At 44.8% G+C, this 20059-nt stretch overlaps 10 protein-coding genes across 10 annotated transcripts; 8 read left to right on the plus strand and 2 right to left on the minus strand.

Moving 5' to 3' along the window:
• Positions 1 to 70: 70 nt before the first annotated feature.
• V865_006404 (uncharacterized protein) lies at positions 71 to 1616 on the minus strand (the record flags this gene model as incomplete). Its single annotated transcript, XM_066230163.1, has 4 exons — positions 71 to 419; positions 489 to 793; positions 853 to 941; positions 1082 to 1616. The coding sequence occupies 4 exons, from the start codon at positions 1614 to 1616 to the stop codon at positions 71 to 73; spliced, it is 1278 nt and encodes a 425-aa protein (XP_066086260.1).
• A 231-nt stretch (positions 1617 to 1847) lies between these two features.
• V865_006405 (uncharacterized protein) lies at positions 1848 to 3492 on the plus strand (the record flags this gene model as incomplete). Its single annotated transcript, XM_066230164.1, has 7 exons — positions 1848 to 1877; positions 2069 to 2159; positions 2217 to 2280; positions 2336 to 2422; positions 2510 to 2645; positions 2726 to 3170; positions 3272 to 3492. The coding sequence occupies 7 exons, from the start codon at positions 1848 to 1850 to the stop codon at positions 3490 to 3492; spliced, it is 1074 nt and encodes a 357-aa protein (XP_066086261.1).
• Positions 3493 to 3893: 401 nt separating this feature from the next.
• On the plus strand, positions 3894 to 4781 carry V865_006406 (uncharacterized protein; the record flags this gene model as incomplete). Its single annotated transcript, XM_066230165.1, has 1 exon — positions 3894 to 4781. One exon carries the CDS (start codon positions 3894 to 3896, stop codon positions 4779 to 4781), a length of 888 nt encoding a protein of 295 aa, XP_066086262.1.
• An 868-nt stretch (positions 4782 to 5649) lies between these two features.
• Positions 5650 to 6057, plus strand: V865_006407 (uncharacterized protein; the record flags this gene model as incomplete). The annotated part of the gene is made up of 1 exon (XM_066230166.1): positions 5650 to 6057. The coding sequence occupies one exon, from the start codon at positions 5650 to 5652 to the stop codon at positions 6055 to 6057; it is 408 nt and encodes a 135-aa protein (XP_066086263.1).
• A 566-nt stretch (positions 6058 to 6623) lies between these two features.
• V865_006408 (uncharacterized protein) lies at positions 6624 to 7731 on the plus strand (the record flags this gene model as incomplete). The annotated part of the gene is made up of 2 exons (XM_066230167.1): positions 6624 to 6725; positions 7090 to 7731. 2 exons carry the CDS (start codon positions 6624 to 6626, stop codon positions 7729 to 7731), a joined length of 744 nt encoding a protein of 247 aa, XP_066086264.1.
• A 243-nt stretch (positions 7732 to 7974) lies between these two features.
• V865_006409 (uncharacterized protein) lies at positions 7975 to 9338 on the plus strand (the record flags this gene model as incomplete). The annotated part of the gene is made up of 2 exons (XM_066230168.1): positions 7975 to 8807; positions 8912 to 9338. 2 exons carry the CDS (start codon positions 7975 to 7977, stop codon positions 9336 to 9338), a joined length of 1260 nt encoding a protein of 419 aa, XP_066086265.1.
• A 679-nt stretch (positions 9339 to 10017) lies between these two features.
• Positions 10018 to 11037, plus strand: V865_006410 (uncharacterized protein; the record flags this gene model as incomplete). Its single annotated transcript, XM_066230169.1, has 1 exon — positions 10018 to 11037. The coding sequence occupies one exon, from the start codon at positions 10018 to 10020 to the stop codon at positions 11035 to 11037; it is 1020 nt and encodes a 339-aa protein (XP_066086266.1).
• A 901-nt stretch (positions 11038 to 11938) lies between these two features.
• V865_006411 (uncharacterized protein) lies at positions 11939 to 12514 on the plus strand (the record flags this gene model as incomplete). Its single annotated transcript, XM_066230170.1, has 2 exons — positions 11939 to 12039; positions 12109 to 12514. 2 exons carry the CDS (start codon positions 11939 to 11941, stop codon positions 12512 to 12514), a joined length of 507 nt encoding a protein of 168 aa, XP_066086267.1.
• A 312-nt stretch (positions 12515 to 12826) lies between these two features.
• V865_006412 (tyrosine-tRNA ligase) lies at positions 12827 to 14847 on the plus strand (the record flags this gene model as incomplete). The annotated part of the gene is made up of 7 exons (XM_066230171.1): positions 12827 to 12972; positions 13060 to 13204; positions 13261 to 13568; positions 13675 to 14065; positions 14166 to 14264; positions 14328 to 14394; positions 14468 to 14847. The coding sequence occupies 7 exons, from the start codon at positions 12827 to 12829 to the stop codon at positions 14845 to 14847; spliced, it is 1536 nt and encodes a 511-aa protein (XP_066086268.1).
• Positions 14848 to 15193: 346 nt separating this feature from the next.
• Positions 15194 to 19965, minus strand: V865_006413 (uncharacterized protein; the record flags this gene model as incomplete). Its single annotated transcript, XM_066230172.1, has 21 exons — positions 15194 to 16110; positions 16166 to 16227; positions 16300 to 16379; positions 16437 to 16474; positions 16543 to 16559; positions 16636 to 16734; positions 16815 to 17010; positions 17086 to 17093; positions 17165 to 17348; positions 17417 to 17433; positions 17513 to 17694; positions 17755 to 17808; positions 17864 to 17941; positions 18002 to 18100; positions 18167 to 18282; positions 18344 to 18374; positions 18502 to 19231; positions 19303 to 19328; positions 19393 to 19442; positions 19543 to 19553; positions 19646 to 19965. 21 exons carry the CDS (start codon positions 19963 to 19965, stop codon positions 15194 to 15196), a joined length of 3315 nt encoding a protein of 1104 aa, XP_066086269.1.
• Positions 19966 to 20059: the final 94 nt, after the last annotated feature.

The raw sequence follows: 20059 nt of genomic DNA on the forward strand, positions 1-20059 counted from the left end.
TTGATTTTTAGGATGATGTTTATGCGATGCATGCCAGGTACATGAATGACGTCTATACGAAAGCTCCAGGTCAATCATCACTCACAACCCTCCACACTTTGATACTTCCATCATCACCTGCTGAGCTCAATATTCCCAGACCTTTCTTATCTTCCCTTATGCACCATCCTACAGAATTCACATCGCTGACTCCATGAGCATCCTTGATAGCTGCTATGGGTTTCATGATCACTCCTGATTCTGAAGAAGCAAGTTGAAATACTACGATCTTACCATCTCCGCCTGCTGAAGCTAGGAGACCAAGATCGGTAGACTCAGGAGATGGAGAAGGTGAAGGTGACCATGCTAAGGAGAAGATCGAGCGGGTGTGAACTGTGAGGTGGTGAACCTCGATCCATGATGAGTCAGGCTGATTACCCCTGCATACACATATCCCGTGTCATCTCACCTACTTCATGTGTATGTATGGAGAATGAAAATCGACTCACTGCCTCTTCCATATCCTGATTCCACCCAAATCACCTCCACTGGCCAAATAATTACCATCAGGACTGAAAGCTAGACTCCAGACGGTTTCGTCTTCTTCTAAGGGAGGTACATCCAGTTGCCTGTCTGCTTCTTTCTCTTCTTGGCTGGGTATCAAAGCGCCAATGAGCGATGCAGGAGAGTCCGGTGCCAAGGTGAGAGGAGTGGGAGTGAGTTTGGGATGGAGCTTTTGGAAGATCGTCCAATCGGAATCGGGATCGTCGAAAGCTAGATGGATATGGGAGTCATAGGATGCTGATGCTAATATCTGAATTCATAGGGAGGTATCAGCACGAGTAGGGTCAAGTGTGATCATTTATAACTTACCTCTTCATGAGGATGCCATGCTATACATTTTACGTCCTGGGTATGTTCCATCATTACTGCTATACATTCAAAATCGGCGTCGGGTTGGACTGTAGATCAGAAAGATACTGAATGTTAGCGAAGCTTCTTGCTAATGCGGATGTCATGTCCGCGATCAAGATGGAAAGACGGTCGATTGGGTCTCCCATGCTGCATGAATTAATACTGTATGAACAGATCCATCACTCACCCTCCCATACCCAGACACTCTTATCTCTCGAACAACTCGCCAGCAGCGCTCCATCACTCGAAAACGCTACACTCTTACACTCGCTCTCATGACCTTCAAGCGTAGTCACGCATTCCCACTCTTTCTCTTCTCTGCTCTCTACACCCTCAGCATGGGATTCTTGAGGTTTGAATACGCCTTCGTCATCATCTTCATCCTCGTTATCGGAAGAGGGAATAACCTCCTCCCATACTCCTACGGTCGAATCGAACGATCCGCTTGCTAATGTTCTTCCATCAGGTGACCAAGCTATTGACCTGACTGTTCTCTTATGTTCAGTGGGGATCACTTTGTTCAAGCTAAATACTGGTTTGGGGTCGGATGATGAGGGGAAACCACTAGCGGAGGGAGTTTGGGAAGGAAGGATGTAAGAAAATAATCGGATTGATCGATCGGTCGAACATGATGCGAGTAACGAGCGTGTCGGGTTGAATGTGACGTTCCAAGCTGGCTCGCTATGTGAAGGGAGCTCGGCTACGAGCTGAAGTTGAGGCATTATAATGATGATATATTCTGATTGATGAGGATAAGAGGGGAAGAGATAGATGAATAATTTCGAATAAAAGGGGACAAAGGTGGAGGGGAATCTCGTCGATCATGAAAATGACTGAGATGATAGCGACAAACTTTTTCACGTCGTTCTTTCTCGCCTAGTACTGTGTTTAAGCCATAGACCATATATTATAGATTGATAGAGAAGGAAAATTGTGTAAAATAGCTTATAGATATGACTATCGTGCAAGAGAAGAAAATACCCGTAACTTGCTTCACAGGTTTCCTAGGTGAGTTACCCCGAGAATCCGCAATACAACTACCATGACAAAAGGTGACATGCTGATCTCTGTGTCTTCGCAGGAGCTGTAAGTACATAGCGACGACCGTCCCATTCAGAACTCCAAGCATGTATTGTTGACCATGCAGCTGATAAAGGTTAATTGTGTATGTTAGGGGAAAACCTCGACTATATTATCGTTGATTCAGCAACTACCGAAAGACTACAAAGTGGTACTGCTCAAGAACGAATATGGTGATATAGAAGGTGAGCTCAGCTATTGATATACTCGGATACCTGATCATGGGCTCATATAATACTTAGTGGACTCTCTGCTTGCTTCTCAGTCAAATATATCAGGCGTATCGGAAATACTGAATGGATGCCTGTGAGTTGAAGTCAAGACGGAGCACATGGCCTCGCATACTGATTGTATATCACAGATGCTGTACGATGGTGGGACTGGTTGAGAATGCTCTCAAGGAGATTAGAGATACCATGCATCCCGATAGGATCATCATTGAATCTAGGTACGTTTATGCCGTCTCACCAATGTTCATCCTGATCGTGGATCTGTAAAATCGTAATGTCGAGACAAGTTACTGATATCTCTATAGTGGATCCGCCTTCCCTGCTACTCTTGCTCTGCAGATACGGCAGCTCGAACCAGAAGGTTTCAAGCTGGATGGCGTAGTAACGGTCGTAGATAGTTTGAATTTTAAAGGTTACGAGGATTCGTCTCCTTCTGCTAAGGTCAGTCTCATCATTTGCTCAGAAATGTACTGTGCCGTGCGACGCAAGTTTAGTATGCTAATATAAGATATGATGGGTAGCTACAAGCGAGATATACAGATTTACTCTTACTCTCCAAACATCATCTTGCTACCGAAAGACAAATGGATGATCTGATAGATTCCTTAAACGAGTTGAACGACGAAACGCCCAAAATCAGAATTGGTCCTGCACCTGATAATCCACCTAAACCTGAATTGATCTTTGGACTGGATACCAAATTATTCGGATTGGTCGAAGGTGAAAAGGAAAGCTGGGATAAGATTGGTGGACGTGCTGGATGGCATGGTGATGAAGTTGAGACGAAGCAGATATACATTGGGAAGAAGGGGAAATCGAAGAGTAAACACGATCATGAAGATGGAGAACATTGTGAGGGCTGCAAGGAAAAAGAAGAAGACGGGGAAGAGATACATGAGATACAACCTGTGGATAGAGAGCTGCTAGATAAGGAATTGAGTAAATTGTCTTTCGAGATATATAGAGGTAAGTACAGTTAAATTTCTCTCGTGCGCTTGGAAGAGATAATACAAGGTACGGTCTACATCTTACATTGTACGCCGTGCTGACAACATATTTGCACATAGTGAAGGGGTTAATTCGTCTCCTATCCGCCGAGCCATCAGGCTACACCACCAACATCCTAAATTACGCTTTCGGTCGATACGAACTCACGCCCATACCATCTCTGGACGAAGACGACTCTCTTAAGGGGGTCAGTTTGAGATTGACAGTCATGGGCGAGAGAGGGGAGGTAGCCAGAAGAGCAAGGAAGTTGGCTGCAGGGCTCGGTGCGCAGGTAGAGTGATAGGACAGGATAGGACATCATAGGTCAATCAGGTCGAGGCATTCAGATACTCTCATTTTGTCATGGTGACTATCCTCGAGAGTCTATGACACATCTCGTGGATTGTAGACTCGGGGACCCTTTCGTGTAGTCTCGTCTTTCGCTAAGAAGTCAGGCTCAACGCGCTCCTATGTTGACACCTGGATGAACAAAGGATCCACTCATCCGCATTCAAACTCCTACATTCGAGGTGTACTGATCACAGGGTCGTTGAGTCTCCCCATACGACGACTGGAGACTCGATTTGGGTTTGTTCCGATTTTGATTCTGATTGATCAATGCTGATTTAGGGAAGAGAAGCTTTGCTTCATTGTTACCATTTACTGATCTATTATCCTGGACTTATTTTCAGTCCAAACAAGATGAATCGAAGAATCTCCTTCCCTGTGCCATCGACATACCAACCTCATGCTCCCACTCGACCATCATTACTCCGATCAACCCTTCTCGCATCACTAGTCGGTACTACTACCAACACCGATACCGATCCGCGAGACGATGAGATACAGAGGCTTAAACAATTACTCTCGGATACTCAACGTGTAAATGAACGACTAACGAGCGAAAATCAGAGTCTGCATTGTAATTTACAGTCTATTCACTCGCCTCGAAGCGATTGGAAGATCTGCAAACATTCTTGGACAAGCCAGAATCTAGCTCATCAATTGTGTGATATGTCCTCGGTAGTTGATATACTCGCTGATGCTCCTCATAGTTTATTGGATACTATCAAATATCTGACCGAAGATTTCGAAAATTCTGTCATTGAGTCTAGAATACGGAACTTCACTTATACTTATACTGACTCAGCAATTGACATCAAGCTACTGCAAGATACCAATAAAGAAGTGTATGCAAATATCGAAAGAGAGTTCCAAACTTCCAAAGTAGAGTCTGAAAATATATGTAACTTCGTACAAGAGAATGTGATGAGACGATGGACGAGTATCAACGAGAATTACGGAGATACAAGGGAGAGTTTGGGAATAAGGACTGGTTATGATGAATGGTTTGATTGGGGCTCCTATATGAGTTTCAACGATTGTAAACTATGTCTGACCGAGGGAACTAGGATAGAGTTGTATAATCCGCTAGATAGAGCGGATAAAGATAGGATCACCATACCCCATTCCTCAGAGGCCAATGACAGGGTCAGGAGGATAATTGATACTTGGAAAGAGTCCTTCGGGGATACTCGTGCTATGAGTCAGAGGGGTGCTCGGCCAGGTGTGCACGATTCCCCGATGTGATAGTGAAACGTATGAAGTTTGTACTGATCTTTCAACTTTGCTTGACCAATCTGGTCGGAATAGGCTGCTCTTGCGAATGTGAAACTCCCCTAGCATTGTCTGACAAACCAGTTCTTCGAGCTCTGACAAAGGTTCCCAGCCGTACACGCATCTCAAATCCTTTGATGTGACAAAAGTCTGCATCAGTCTTGTATCACTTACATACAGTCCCCAATATCGTATTGAATCGAGCAGACCCTTGGTCTCTTGCAATCCGTACTGATACACAGGGTGTTCGACTTATCAGACCTTACCTTGGAATCCCTACAAGACAAGTCAACCTGTCGACTTGTAACTATCGTTTCGACTTCTCTATCGACTCCGATTCCGATGCATCCCCAACATCCAGCCCAGCACCCCAGAACTTCACACCTCTCAGGGGGAACCGACACGCGCCCCTACTTGTTGCTCAACAACTATCTGCTTCAATGCATTCCCAAGGGCCGATGAGAGAGAATCGGGTCTCATGGACCATGTAGTCGAGGTTTGTACTCAGCGTGATCGCCTCAAGTCTAGCCTCTCCCAGATCGATGAAGAACTATCGGAAGCAGACAGGGAAGTCCATTCGCCCAGAGCGTGGTTTGAAACATTCACTGCTCACAGTCAGCGAAAGACCGTAACTCATGCTTCGATCGATGCGCTGAACAAGGAGAAAACCCAGATCAAGCTTGAGCTGCAAACGTGATTGAAACAATTTGAAGAATTGGACGAAGAAGCCCGGGAAGTTTCTGAGAGTATTCTTTGTGCCAATGTCGCTCAGTACCGGGATACACTTCTCGATGAGTTGACCAGGGTCAGATACGATTCAATCGTTGGCTCTTATCCTACAATGACTTCAACAGAAGGACTCAAAGAATCCATCACAAAGTCTTATGATCAATGCGATACCGATGGAGATCGATTTAGCAATCGGATTGGGGAGATGCTCATGGAAGTGACGAGTTTTGAGATTGACCACTCGGAAAAGTCAGTACCAGTCTCGGTTATATTAGATAAGAGACGACTTGATCTGGAAGTGGCAAGAGGTAGTATGAACCAAAGTTCCAAAGTCACCATCGTTCCTGCTGATAGGACGAAGTATGATCATATCCTACCCGAAACCTCATGGGTCCTCGATGGCCACTTGATAGGACAGAATCTTATTGATAGTATGAAAGAGCTGGGGTTAAACAGCAAAGGGTGGCCGGTTGGTGCTGAAGCCCATGGCAAGGCGGTGTCGGGTATCCTCAGAATGTGAGAGGAAGAGCAGGATCAGCATACGGGAGTGTAACCTTTCAAATGACTACACTAGTCGAATACATGATTGTATCGTGGATCACAGAGTCCGACCGGCTCAGTCATCGTAATGTACTTGGTTGCAAATTGGATGTTTCCTGTCGGCAGGTGGTGAGTTTCCTATTCGAGTCAGGTCCAGTATCCAAATGCTCCATTCTTCGATCACCGTTAGTTCAGTAACGGATGCGGTCAATGCAAACACTCACATGAAGCGGTCAATGTATACTTAATTCTGAGTGGCAGTAGCCGTGTGTATGACGTGCATAAATCTGTATAATATTACTCTAGAAGGGATAAACCTTCACAAAGGATAGCACCACAAAGGATTATTGGGATACACAGGATGGTTCCTCGGTTCTGCCTGCACCTTCGAGTGTGAGTGGGGGTTTACACAATATGTATATAGCGCCTAAAGCTCCATGCAATATAACTTTTTTTTTTTGCGAGGCCTGCTGTTATAAATAAGCCATTGACTTTCATTCCTCTGTGACGCGACCCTTTACAAGTTGTAAACTCTACTACCCGAAAATGTACGATTTTTACAACTCTTCGGGTGACAACGAGCCGTACGATGATAGTTCACCCACACCTCCTGTTGAGGCGACTGTTGACGCTCCCCAGTGGTTAAGCGTGATTCCTCTCCAAAGGGTACAGACAATCGAAAAGCTCTCCCAGGATGTCTCATGTGACACGAGAGACAGGGCGCTGAGACAAAAGCTCTTGTCAATTTGTATGAGACGGGACGAATTATCCAGGCAATAGATACACGGACAATCACCATTCCATCACTCGGTTGGAATCCGAACTGGAAGCGGAAAAGAAGGCTACTGCTTTAGTTGAAGCTCATTCTTCTAGCAAAAGCACCAAAGCACGATCGGGGTGGGCTATCAAGGAATCTCTGGGACTAGGGGGCAACAAGAGCTCTAAATAGTCTAAGAGGACCGAACCATGCAAAGAATCAATCATCAATGGACTCAAACGTGAACAAGCATAGATTGAGAGTCAGCAAAAAACTGTGTTTGCGAGTCTCGAGCTAATAAATGCGGAAAGCAAGCATCTTGCCGACACCTTATGGAACGAGAAGGTCGGTCAATACTCCCAAAACATATCAGATGGTCTCACGGAAGCAAGATACAATTCTTTGAAATCAGACGAGGTGCAAGCGATACCCGATATCAGGAAAGCTATATCAGGAAGCCACAGTGGTGACTCGGCTGATAGTCAAAGGTCGAGAAGAGAAATACACTCCATGTCACAGGAGATGATCAGCCAAAACCAGGCAGCTGAAACATGTGATGAGAGTATGATGATTCGCTCTGAGAGGATCATACATTCCATCGAACTGGGCAATTATATCCTGGATATAAGTGTGAAACGGGGTGAAGTCCAAAACCGATCTTCCCGAGTGACCATTCAACCCTTGGACAAACCCCAGTACCCTGAGATTAGCCCCGTTCAGAGGTGGGTGTTCGATACGCCTCTGAAAGATGAGAGTGTTGTCCAGAGACTTGCCGAGAATGGCTATGACAGTCGAGGATGGCCGACTGGAGGGGAAGGACTCGGTGAGAGAGCTGGTGGTATACATCAAGCGGGATCGAGTAGACGGATGATCAGTACTTCAGTACGTTTCGAATGAGCCTAAGCATGCAACTCGATGATGTCACCTGTGTGTGTGTGCGTTTGTGTGGAGAGTGAAGGCTGTCTGTGCGTTGGCCACCTCGCATCAGCAACATCACATCACCCGAAATATCACCTCACCTCTTGTTTTCTTCTCTCATGTCTGTCAAAACCATTTCACATCTAACTCAAATCCTTGACTCTGGTATCAATATCATCATCCTCGTCCTGTTCGATCCATCACCCCAACTCACACCCCATCATGCCACCTCGTCCCTCGCCTGCCCGACGAAAAGAAATCACTCGACTGTCCATCAACCTCGGTAAATTACCTTCCGAGATCAGTCTTTATATCATCGACATCATCAGCGCTAAACAAGATAGAGCCACTCTCCTTGCACTCATCCGTACATGTCGAAAGCTCTACCATATTTGTGCGCCTACGCTATACGAGGATATAGACATCGCGGATCACAATTATCGGAAGGTCCTGTACGGCTTGGGACCAAACTTCGATGGTCCACCTCTTCCACGTAGAGCCCCTAAATCCACCGACGATAAAGATCCTTTTTCAAGAAAATACAATCTCCTTCGTTCGACTCAGTCACTCACAATCGAAAATGCCAAACCACTCAAAGCAATTTTGGACATCCGATTCGGTTTTTGGGATTTGGAACCGGAAGCTATCGAGCCAATCATGGATATTTTCACCGACCTATACACTCTCACCTTCGCTCCCACGGTAATCTACGACATTGAAGATGATCCTGAAGGTTGGGAAGAGGTGTTTGAAGGTATCTGCGATATCGGTCCGATATTAGGAATCTGCTATCATACCGGTCCTTACCCTAGCGATTGGTGGACTTCGAAAGTCATCAAACAAGGTTTGGTAAACGTATGCGGAATGGATTTGACGATGTATGTCTATGATCTGGACTTTGTATGCTTGGATGAGTACGACATGGAAAGAATCCAAATATTCTTCTGTCCCTTAAGCAAAATCGACGACAAGAAGTTGAGGAAGAACTATCCTGCTGATCAGGAATATAATATCAAGGAGTTTATGGTTCGTCATTTTGACAGAAGGAGTGAGGAGTAAGTCAATATCCTTCCCAGGTTTAATATCTAGTTACCGTGAAACTCCCCTTTCTCCTGTGATAGTATGTCGCACTGACGATTTACGTCTACCGGCCGAACAGCTTCATCGGCGTCAACCCTAGATTGAAGAAGATCGAATTTCATAATGTTATATATTGCGATGATCTCAAAGAATCCAGAAAACAACCCAAGATAACTCAATGGATCACAAGGACTAGGGTCGACGGACGATTTACAGAAGTACCTTCATCAGTTTCGGATACTACATCACACGAAATTCCAGCTTCTTCGTCTTCGGAAGTAATGAAAGCTAAACCTTCCTACATGCCACCCTGGGTGATCAGCTTGTTCGACGACGAGAAAGTGTTGACTCAAATAGACCAGATGGTGGAATTTTGGCCTGCTCGAGAGAATTGTTGTCGAATCTGTTGTAGGAATGGGTATGGGGGATTGCGAGACTGGAAGCCAGAAGTAAGTTACCGAATCGTTGTTGAAACCTTCGCTGCGAACGTCTGTGAACGAAACTGATGTGGAGCTGTCCAGTGAGAGACGGAACAATCACAAGTATGATGGAAACCGACCATTTGTTATTCGTACAGTATACTTTTCTCTTAAGATCTTTCGTATACCACATTTTCTCAGGTATCTATCACCTGTTATGTATGCATCTAGTCCATGTCTAAGGGGAGAAAGTAGTGGTTCTGCCTGTTCTGTACAAATTGAGTCATCAGTGTGGCTGAACGAGATCTATCTTCACCTAGGGGCTCTCCTTACAAGGGACTTAGACAATGCGGAGGACACCCATTATGGTCCAATATCCTGAGATGTCATCATTGAAACCTGAATCATCGTTGAGATCCTTTCTTGCCATACCCTACCTTTTTGTCGTGGCTGCCAAACGAACAAACTTTACCTATAATGATCAGGTCTGACCGGCAAGGGTGTGCATCGTTCACGATCTTGTACTGGAACACGTCTATGCATCGACTGTTCTCATATAGGGTGTCACTATTTTTCCCTATTGTAGTCTTTAAGGCATCATCCATCTGTCTCCACTTACCTCTCCTATCATACCTGCTTACATATATCACCCATCACACATACGTCACCTACCACAGTGAGTTGAGTGCTTTACTGTCGACCGATTTCATTTCTTCGGGCCAGACGCCTGTTTAGGTGCCTTGACTACAGTACGATTACTTGACAGATGTCTATATCAGGCCTCGAAGCTCAAACGAAGGAACAAATTAAAAGCGGTGTAGAGACATTGAATAGGATGTTAGATCAGTACAGCCATCTCAAATCACAGATCAACGACAAGTTGACATCCTTGATCCAGCCTGGAGAAGTGAACCAGACCACAAGATTAGGACCACATGGGACAGGAACACCAGTCAATAGGGCGTGCGTGCTCTCATGCGGAGGTTGTCCTTCTAAGACTGAGCACATCGATCGAAAAGAGCTCGAAAAGATGGGCTCTACCAGTATTTGCTCGGAGGCAACAGACTGTTGGGCAAAGTTGAAACGCGATATATCCATTGAGGGATCACTAGCCGTGAAGAGGTATAATCTTCAATGTGAGTTGGAAAGGGCTGACATTCGTTTACGTCAACTTTCCAACCCAGAATACAAACTCGATTATACACCTACCATCTCAACGTTTGACCCAGCCAGTGTAGATTTAGATATTCGGAGGATGGAACACGCCGTTTTATGTGAGTTGGCAAGCGAGCGAAAAAGTAGTTTGAATCGGCTTTGCGGCCTCAATAGCTTGACTAAATGGGGGTATTTTGGATCTTACAATTCATACGTCCTTGATCAGCATACGAAAGATCACATAAGAGATAGATCAATCCGACATGTATTGAAAATGCATGAAGATCAAGCACGCAGATATAGTCTAGGATTAGTAACAAAACTCAATGATGAGATTGGTTGGAAAGTCACTTCGAGTAGAAATTCTGATCAGAGAAGTAGTACTATATCGATCTGTTCCGCACTCAGCAGTGGGGAATACTTGGAAATTGATAATTTCTCCATTGAGGATCCACCTTTCAAAGATGAAGATCTTCTGAAGTCGTTGGAATTTGTAGGACGGGATGACACAGGCTGGTCCAAAGATTCCCATGACGATAGACTGGGGGATTTGAAGAACTATATCTCGAAGTGCTTGGCTTATTCTGAGGGTGGGAATATCACCAGCAGCGGCGAGGTCCCTACTGATTAGGGATGCTCATTTGTACGCTCTCATAACCGAAATGCAGTTCATGTAGCGCGACGGGAGTTGGCTGAATGATACTGATGAGCACGGAGACCCTCTTAGGAAGTCAGTACAGGAATTTTTTCACCTTTGTACATCTCAGCAGAGGACTGGAACACTTGTGTGATTGACCGGGGGATCGAGCGCATTGTGGCAGCCTCTGGGAGGGACAATGGGAAGTACTGCCCCATTCATGTCACTGACCTCAGGATCATTCAGCGAGATACTCGTGCCCCTCCTTTGTCGAGACATCCTAAGATGGAAGCGGCACATAAGCATGACGAGACCAACGTCCTTTTAGTCACTGGGAACTCCTTGTATTTACAATCCCCCAAAAACATACCACACCTTTGATTTTTATACCCAACTTCGCTCCAAAGTACTATTTAGCCTCGCCACAATGCCAGTGATCAGCCTATATGGGTACAGTCTGTATCTTGAGAGCTTCAGCTACATTGCCCCTCAACAATCGTTTTCATCATTCCCTTCTTTTCTGTTTACGCCACTCTCCACAATAGTAAGTCCCGTACTACCCACTCAACACTAGCTGATAGAATAGGCCGTAGCTAGAACCTCCCTGTGACGGAATAATGCTGATAATGATGCATAATAGGTTGCATTTAGCTCAAGTGGGTAGAAGCATTACCTTCTTTCCCTGAATATCCTCTCGCATGCTCATCAATCGCCACAGAGCATGTAGAAGCTAATGACTATCCCAATCCTAAAGAAATATGCTCTTATGGTCTTGGTTTAACCCAAGTAAATAGAGACGGATTGATGTTACACGAACGTACGGGTGGTTCGTCGGGATTCAACTCCATGGTTGTTGATTGTCCCGAGTTGAGGATTAGATATGGGATGATGTGGAATGCCATACCGTTTGTTGGGGGATGTGGGTTTTAGGGATTGGTTGAGAAATACTTCGCTTGATCATTGGAAAGGCGACGATTCAATCGATTGGTTTAAGCCGTAGGTATCTCACCCGAATGGACGTGAAGTTGAGAAGGTGACGAATCATGAGAATTGTCAACCGTGTAGAATTCTGGATAAAGAGAAAGAAATAGCTCATAAGCCCTCAACTGCTATTCCTGCCACAGGAGACCAGAAGATACTCGGTAAATACGTTTGTCCAGGTTTCCTAACATGGGATATTACAGAAGAGAATAATCTGCCCGAACGACCTGAATGTGCTCCAGATGTAGTCTGGGATAACAGATTGTACGCTGATCAGAAACCTGTTTTTGCAATTATGGGTGAAAACAAATTTGAAGGTTGTTTCGAAGTCAGACATTGGAAGGACGGGAAAATCGACTTTGATACGCCTTTCCAGGTTGAGATGTTGGAGGATGGTGAGAAGTTGAAAGTCACTGGTAACACTGATGTAGGGCTTGGGTTGAAGGAGACTGATCATCCCATGACCTTCGTGAGGGAACATGCGGCTTAGTGAAATTTGAGAATCTTAGTTGCTGCTCATGCATTTTGTCACTGCTCGACGTGCCACATAGGTTTTCTAGAGTGCGAGTAGGTGTGATTAGGATAGTTTTGACTAGCGGGATCAAATGTAAATTGTAATCTTGATCAGGATTTCTTTCCCCGCTGATACCCGACCGGACATTGGGCAACCCACTTGATTTTCGCGAAATGTTGATGACATTATTGCTTTGATTCCCCTTCGCATCTCCTTGCATACCCTCCTCCATATTGCACTTAACATAGCATATCTGATTGACATAGCATATCTGACGAACTGACCACCATGGTCGCCGCCTCCCCTTTCCTTCTTCCTATAGGGCGTCCCTGTCCTCGTAAAGTCACTCGGCTATTTCGTCGGCACCTCCAATCTCAAGTTAAGACAGTTCTACAGGAACTAGATGAGAGGGGTTTCATAGCCGCCTTGACAAGGTGGGTTAAATCCTCTACAACGGGTCGGATCTTCATAGTCTGTTCATAAAGTCTAACTTGAAGTTTTGGATATATAATATGGAATAGCCCCAAGCTACATCAACATGTCCAATCTCCCACTACAATCTACGCAGGTGTAGATCCTTCGGCATCTTCCTTACACGTTGGAAACCTCTTACCTCTATTGGGTCTGTTACATTTCCAAGCTAAAGGACATCAATCAATATGTCTTGTAGGTCATGTTCGCACTGTATCCTACATTGGTATGAGCTAATGTGGTTGGTATAGATAGGAGGAGCTACAGGTTCGATAGGTGATCCCTCGGGACGATCAACCGAGCGTAAAGCCCTCTCCACCGAGGATCTAGCAGTGAATGTCAGAGGTATAACAAACCAAGTGCACCGATTCTTCGCAACTGGTTCGGTATACTTGCAGAAGCGTGGAATAGATATCAAAGGGAAAGGAAAAGAACCTCAGGAGGATATGGGTGTAAAGGTTGTGGATAATTATGAGTGGACTAAAGATGTTTCCTTGTTGGATTTCTTGAGGGGTCCAGGTAAATTATCGAGAGTGGGTGTGATGCTTTCGAGGGATAGGTGAGTATTCACTTATTCCATATCCAATCAAAAATCGTTATCAGGACGAATCTGATTGGAACGGCCTGTTCAATGCCTGACTGACGTATTCTTGGATGGGTTGCAGCGTCAAGAACCGTCTCACCTCCGATTCCGGAATCTCTTACACCGAATTCACCTACCAACTACTACAAGCCTATGATTTCTCTCATCTATGGAAAGAGTACGGATGTAAGATCCAAATGGGTGGATCGGACCAATGGGGAAATATCGTCTCGGGGATTGACCTAATCAAAAGATCACAATCGCAGATTCAGATACAGCAGCAGCAGCATAACGAAGATTCAGTGTCGGGCAAAAAAAGTGGCACAGAACTGGTGGGAGAGGAAGAGGAAGTGGAGGCGTATGGATTGACGATACCGCTTTTGACTACCAGTACAGGAGAGAAGTTTGGAAAATCCGCTGGGAACGCTGTGTGGTTGGATGAGAGGAGGACTAGTCCGGCGGAATTTTATCAGGTGAGTGGGTCAGTGTAGACGGAGAGTTTGAATTCGAAGAAGATAGAAGCTTGTCCAATAGGTTGTGGGTAGTGAGTTCAACTGATCTGTCTGTGCATAGTTCTTCCTTCGTACGACGGATGAAGATGTTGCCAAGTACTTGAAGTTATTCACTTTCCTACCGATTGAAGAAATCGACAGTATCATGGCTGAGCATGAGGTGAGTCGTCAGATCAGACAAATCAAGATTGGATGAGGGTATCTGAACATTTGCCGTATACAGAAATCGAAATCGGCAAGGAAACCTCAAAAGTTGTTAGCATCAGAAGTGACCGAGCTAGTCCATGGTGGTGAGTATGATTTTCTCGTATTACATCTCAGTCAAGAACATTAATTAACTTAATTCCCTCTGTTTATTTCCAGCCGACGGTCTTTCCAAAGCCCTACTAGCCACCGAGATCCTCTACCCCTCTACCAAACCCACCATCTCCTCAGGCATGTCTTCAATATACAAAACCCTCAAATCGTCCGATGTCCTAGCAGCTTTCGAAGGTGATTCAAGATTTCATAAAATCCCTTTCTCAGAGATTAAGGATAAACCAATATCCAAACTCTGTGTGATATATGGATTATGTAAATCCCGCGGGGAAGCTTCCAAAGCCATATCATCAGGGAGTTTGACCTTTAATGATAGAAGGATTAATGATCCGAGGGATGAAATTAGGAGAAGCCAGTTGATCGATGGGAAGATTGCGATTGTCAAAATAGGGAATAAGAGGCAATTGATCTTTTATTTAGAATAAGGAATGCACGCATACATATGAGTATGGAGGAGATATAGATAATTCCCCATGACAAGGAATATGATGCAAGGAGAGTAACAGGTGGAAAGAATGTTAGATCAAGTGGATGGATGTTCTGTTGTCGCTTGATGGGAGGGATGAGCAAGACACGGTTACGACATCAACATGAATAGCTAGATCCTTATATCATTTTTTAAACGGATCATCAATATTACATATATTATATATCATGCATTACAGATCCCCAACTCATATTAATTTATTAATACCATAATTATAATTTACTCGAGATTATAGAACTGTTCAAAGATATCTACGTCGATTGGAAGCCATCCATTCAACCAACTTATGCCATCCATCCATGACTACTCCACCCCTGTAAATTACCAGGTGCACCCATCGTTCCAAACCCATTCTGACCATTTGGTCCATTGTTATTATTCGACTCATTTTGATTTTGATTCTGCTGGGATGGATGTGGTGTCTGAGTAGGAAGATTAGGTTGGATTGGTGTACCAGTGTTTGCGTTTGTTCCTTGCTGTGGTTGCTGTACATTTGTAGATGCGGACGCACCATCCCATCCGAAACCGAATACCCTCGATAAGAAATCATCCGGTGCTTGAGGCAATGTAGGGGGATTGGTATTACTTTGAGTTTGCGCCGAAGGGAAATAATTATTCAACATCGATTGAACAGCTGGATCCAAATTGCCTGATCCACTGCCGTTCAAGTTCCGGTTCGTCCCATTCGTGTTCAAGTTATTCATCATATCGAAGGAAGGGAAAGTCGAAAAACTGTTCGAAGACGTATCAATGGGGAATGTATATGGATTCGTGTTCAGGTTACCAGTGAGTAAAGGGTTATATCCATTTTGCTGCTGTTGTTCCTGTTGTGAAGCGGCTTGGTGAGGTTGTATGTTACCTTGTTGTGGTTGAGGTGGAGGAGGCCCAGTAGCATGAGTGATAGTAGGTTGAACAGGATTGAAGGGCATTGGATAAGCATCAAATACAGGTCGTTCACTCTCCTTATGTTGTTGGGAATTACCATGATCGCTATTTTGAGGTGACTGCGATACGTGTCTGTTATGGTCCGGTGTGGTCGAGGTCATTGATGTATTGGGTGAATCAGCTTCCAGTTGCGCTTGTCGAATCAACTTCTTGACTGCTCTCTGTAATCCACCGGACTCTTCATCGTCAACATCGTCCGGGTCTTTCCGTTTGCCAAGGGATGACCCGGGTGTTTGGCGTCGATCTTCCACTTCGGCTGTAGTATCATATTGTCAGTTAGTGACATCTTGCTGGAGGCCTACTTGACTCACCTAAAAGTAGATCCATAACCCGTACAGCTGCTCTAGCAGGATGTGACACGTCCATTATACCTCTACAAGGGTATCGATCAGCTAGATATCGGGGAATAAAATAGATGAACCTGGTGATTGGATTGAGTACTAACCTCATCTGATCCAAAGCACCTTTGACTTCCGAGATCTTAGCATCGGTCTCACGAGAGTACATTTGTCTTCGAGGTGTTCGCTGAGAACAATCAAGATCAGCTGACTCCTCAAAACACGCTTTCCGAACTGGACTCACAAGTAGATCGATGATCACCACCAAACCGGATACGGATACTATGGCAATTGACGCTCATCAGTCACTGAAAGGATCTAAAGGATTTGTGCTTGTTTCATTTGCTCACCATAGAATAGAGGTAACCTGAGTAATGGAGCACGAAATCAGCATATCATGTCTAATGAAGTACGAGTATTTCTAGCAAGGGACGGTTACGTACCACCACTTTTCCAAGAACGAAGCTGTTCCGTCAGCGTCCGACATCATCCTCAAACTTGCTCTAGCAGCTCGTATACATTGTTCCTTCGAGTAAGCGAACCTACCGACCAATGTAATGTCAGCATTCTACAGCGAGAAAAGTGTAATCAGTTGAAAATGAAAAGCAAGGCGATCACTCACCTTTCATCCTCGTATCCTCTGGACAGCCAAGGTCTATGTAATCTCATCATTCTCGAGTGAATAGCCAAATTGAGCATGATCTTCTCATAGTACCGAACGAGTGCTTTGGGATCTTGCGAGGGTGGTCCCTTGGTGTTAGGATCAGGTTGGAAGAACTCGGGCAACTCCATCATTGCTTTTCGTAATTCTCCGTCCACTATTAAGAATACGGTACGTCAGCGGGAATGCCATTGAACACAAAGAGCAGAATTGTACGACCGCCTCTACGTACCACTCAGACTATTCATGAAAAACCTGAAGTCAGCTTTTCAACTTTCTCACATTGGGCCTATTGAAGGTTCTGAGCTCACATAAATGAATAGGGTGGATGATGATTGTTATTAGCCTGCCAAATCTGCCTTTGAGTGATCTCGGCGAACTTCAATCGAGCAAGTTGGAATGACATGCCCGTTCGGACAGATATAGGTTGAGGTTTGAATGGTTGATCGTCGATTATATCTTCATCTTCGATATTCGCTGGCAATGCGGTTTTGACTGAATGTAAGAACAATCCATATCAGCACTTTACGTTCATAGCAAGGCAAGAGTACGTGAACACTCACTTTGATCAGGTTGAATACTACGGGCCAAGAGGATCGTATATCAGCAACCACGAAAGAAACCCCAAGATATTGTTTGCAATGGCAATGTTCACTCACCTGCAAGAAAAGTTGTAGCTCGGTGCCAATTGCCAATCCAAAAATACCAAATTCCACCAAATCCTCCTTCCTACTTCCCTCTGAATCAGACTCTCCCATCTACCCGTCCACATGGGTAACGGTTTCCCATCTACCGCTTGTTGCTCTGCACCTAATCGTGACAAACCTAATCCTTGTGCCATCTGCAAGAATGCGAAATTAGCAATGGTGCGGTCGTTGGAGTGGACGATACGGGAACTTACTTTGATAGCTGCACCGAGCAACGCCCAAGCTGCATCTGCTCTATCCCGATTATTCTAAGCAATCGGAGTAAGTCAGCCAAGTTCGTTCGGTTGGCGCTAGGTAGCTCACCATGAATACACCTAGAAGTATGATACACTGCAAAGCTTCCATCGTATGACTTCCGACGAAATCAGCTGCCCATAATGCCTAGTACCATAGAAAGGCCTATCAGCTATTCTTTCATATTACATATACAGGAAGACGTACGCTTCTGGCAGCATTGAACCATGTGTCAGGCAAAGAATGAGCTTCCTCAACCGTAAAGTGTCTACTAATCTCCGACTGGTCCATGAACGTCAAACCGAGCTGTGAAACACGCGTACATCAGGACCACAAGTAGATATAGAAAGGTTAGAGCTCAAGACAACTTACTGTACAGACCGTCAAATACAATCCTAAGAAAGGCAGAGCGATCTCATGTGCGACTCGTTCCGGAGGTAGGGACCATAGATCGTTACATTGTCTTAAAAAAGTTGGCACATGCATACCTGGATGAGATGAATCGAAATGAGCACAAAGGTATCAAACAAAGAGGACATGACCACTCACATCTATGCAACCAATCTACCTTTTCCAGATACTATCAAGGAAACAAGACATATATCAGTCCTCTTCTATTCTCACTATTATCCTTTATGAAAAGAACGACCAAGCTATCTTCTATTCTCACTATTATCCTTTATGAAAAGAACGACCAAGCTACTCACGGCTTTCACCAGAACCTCTCCTCTCTGTCTGGAAGGTAACAACCTCGTCAAAGCGATAATAGCCACATCGGTTTTTCTATAGAACAAATCGAAAATATCCGTCGGACCTAATAATTCCAACAATTGATCTATCTTTTGAGCTCTTTCTTCTATTGATAATCTCGACGGTTCACCTCCTTCGGGCGTTACACCGGGAGTCTGATTGACGGGGTATGAACCTATCCTCCCAAGTCCCAACGAATCGTTCGATCTTGTCTGTTCTAATGGAGGTAGATGTAAATTTCCCAGAGGCGGTGGAGAAAGTGTAAGAGGTACCTGTTGAGGAACGATAGATTTCGCAAGGTGATAATCGTTATTAGGTGCTGGACGAGATACGGAAGATAGCCTTGATCCGAAATGGGGCATCGAGTGAGAACCGTCTGCTCTAGATCTACCGAATGCGAGATGCTCCAATGTCAAGGCTGCTCCCTCAGTATCATCCACAGTCTCTTCCTCTGTTAATGCCTGGGACGACCCTCCGCCAGGACCTGAAGGAACAGGAATTTTGGTCGAGTTGCTCCGCTTTGCGAGCTTTGGGGTCGAGGACGATGCTTCCTCGCCTTCTCTGAGGATGTTGAGGAAATGATCTAGATCCGACGATCGTAATGCGCCATTCTTGACTAATGCCGCTTCCAATGCGTCCAATCGATGGGCGAGGACTGCTAATTCGGATGTCGTAGCGAAGTTGTTTCTGATCGAGGTTCCAGGATAGAGGTCAGCTGATTTCTTCTCTAAATAGGACTGCAGCTTTCAGATACTAACGGTGAGGCTACAACATTCTTCTCTGCCTAAAAACGTGATCGTTGCGATTTCAGCTCAAATCCTTGAATTCAAGATACGACATTCACTTACCATCCCCACTTCATGACACCTCGCTTGATCATTCCTCAATATACATGGCCCTGTTGACAGTATCACGTGTAAACATCAGTAAAGTGCTAACAAGGTTTCTGAACGGAACCGATCTTCGCCGAGTAACTCCGTTTGTTCATCTCCACTTACCACAAGGAAATCTACACAACATCAATCACATCAACGTCAGCCATTACATCAAAGCACCACATGGAAGGATGAAGAGGAGTAGGTATAAATAAAAGAGATTCACTTCTTATCACATTTTATCTTTCTTCTTCTACATTCCGAACAACTCTGTACGACCCTCCTTCTCGTTGCGTGTGGTTTCCTCTCTTTCTTCTTCTCGTTGGTATTTGTTTGTGGACTTGGCATAGCATCGAGTGTCTCCTCATCTTCATCATCTGATACTCCCGGAAGTACCGAATCTGCGTTCTCAGGTGTCTGAGTCTGTGACGGTGACTGATTATGCGATTCGTCTTTGATGTGAAGCAGTTGTGGGAAAGGCGGTAAGTGAGTGACTGACCGAGGTAAAGGTGGATACATCGACGGTGGGGGTCGAGACGATGGCATGGTTTATGATGAATCCTGAATGCCGATATATCATGGATGGTTGGTATGAGATGAAGGTTAATGAACAAATGGATGGGATGCCAGGATGAAGGTT

This window comes from Kwoniella europaea, chromosome 2, assembly GCF_036810445.1.
Source record: "Kwoniella europaea PYCC6329 chromosome 2, complete sequence".
NCBI classification, from domain to species: Eukaryota; Fungi; Basidiomycota; class Tremellomycetes; order Tremellales; family Cryptococcaceae; genus Kwoniella; species Kwoniella europaea.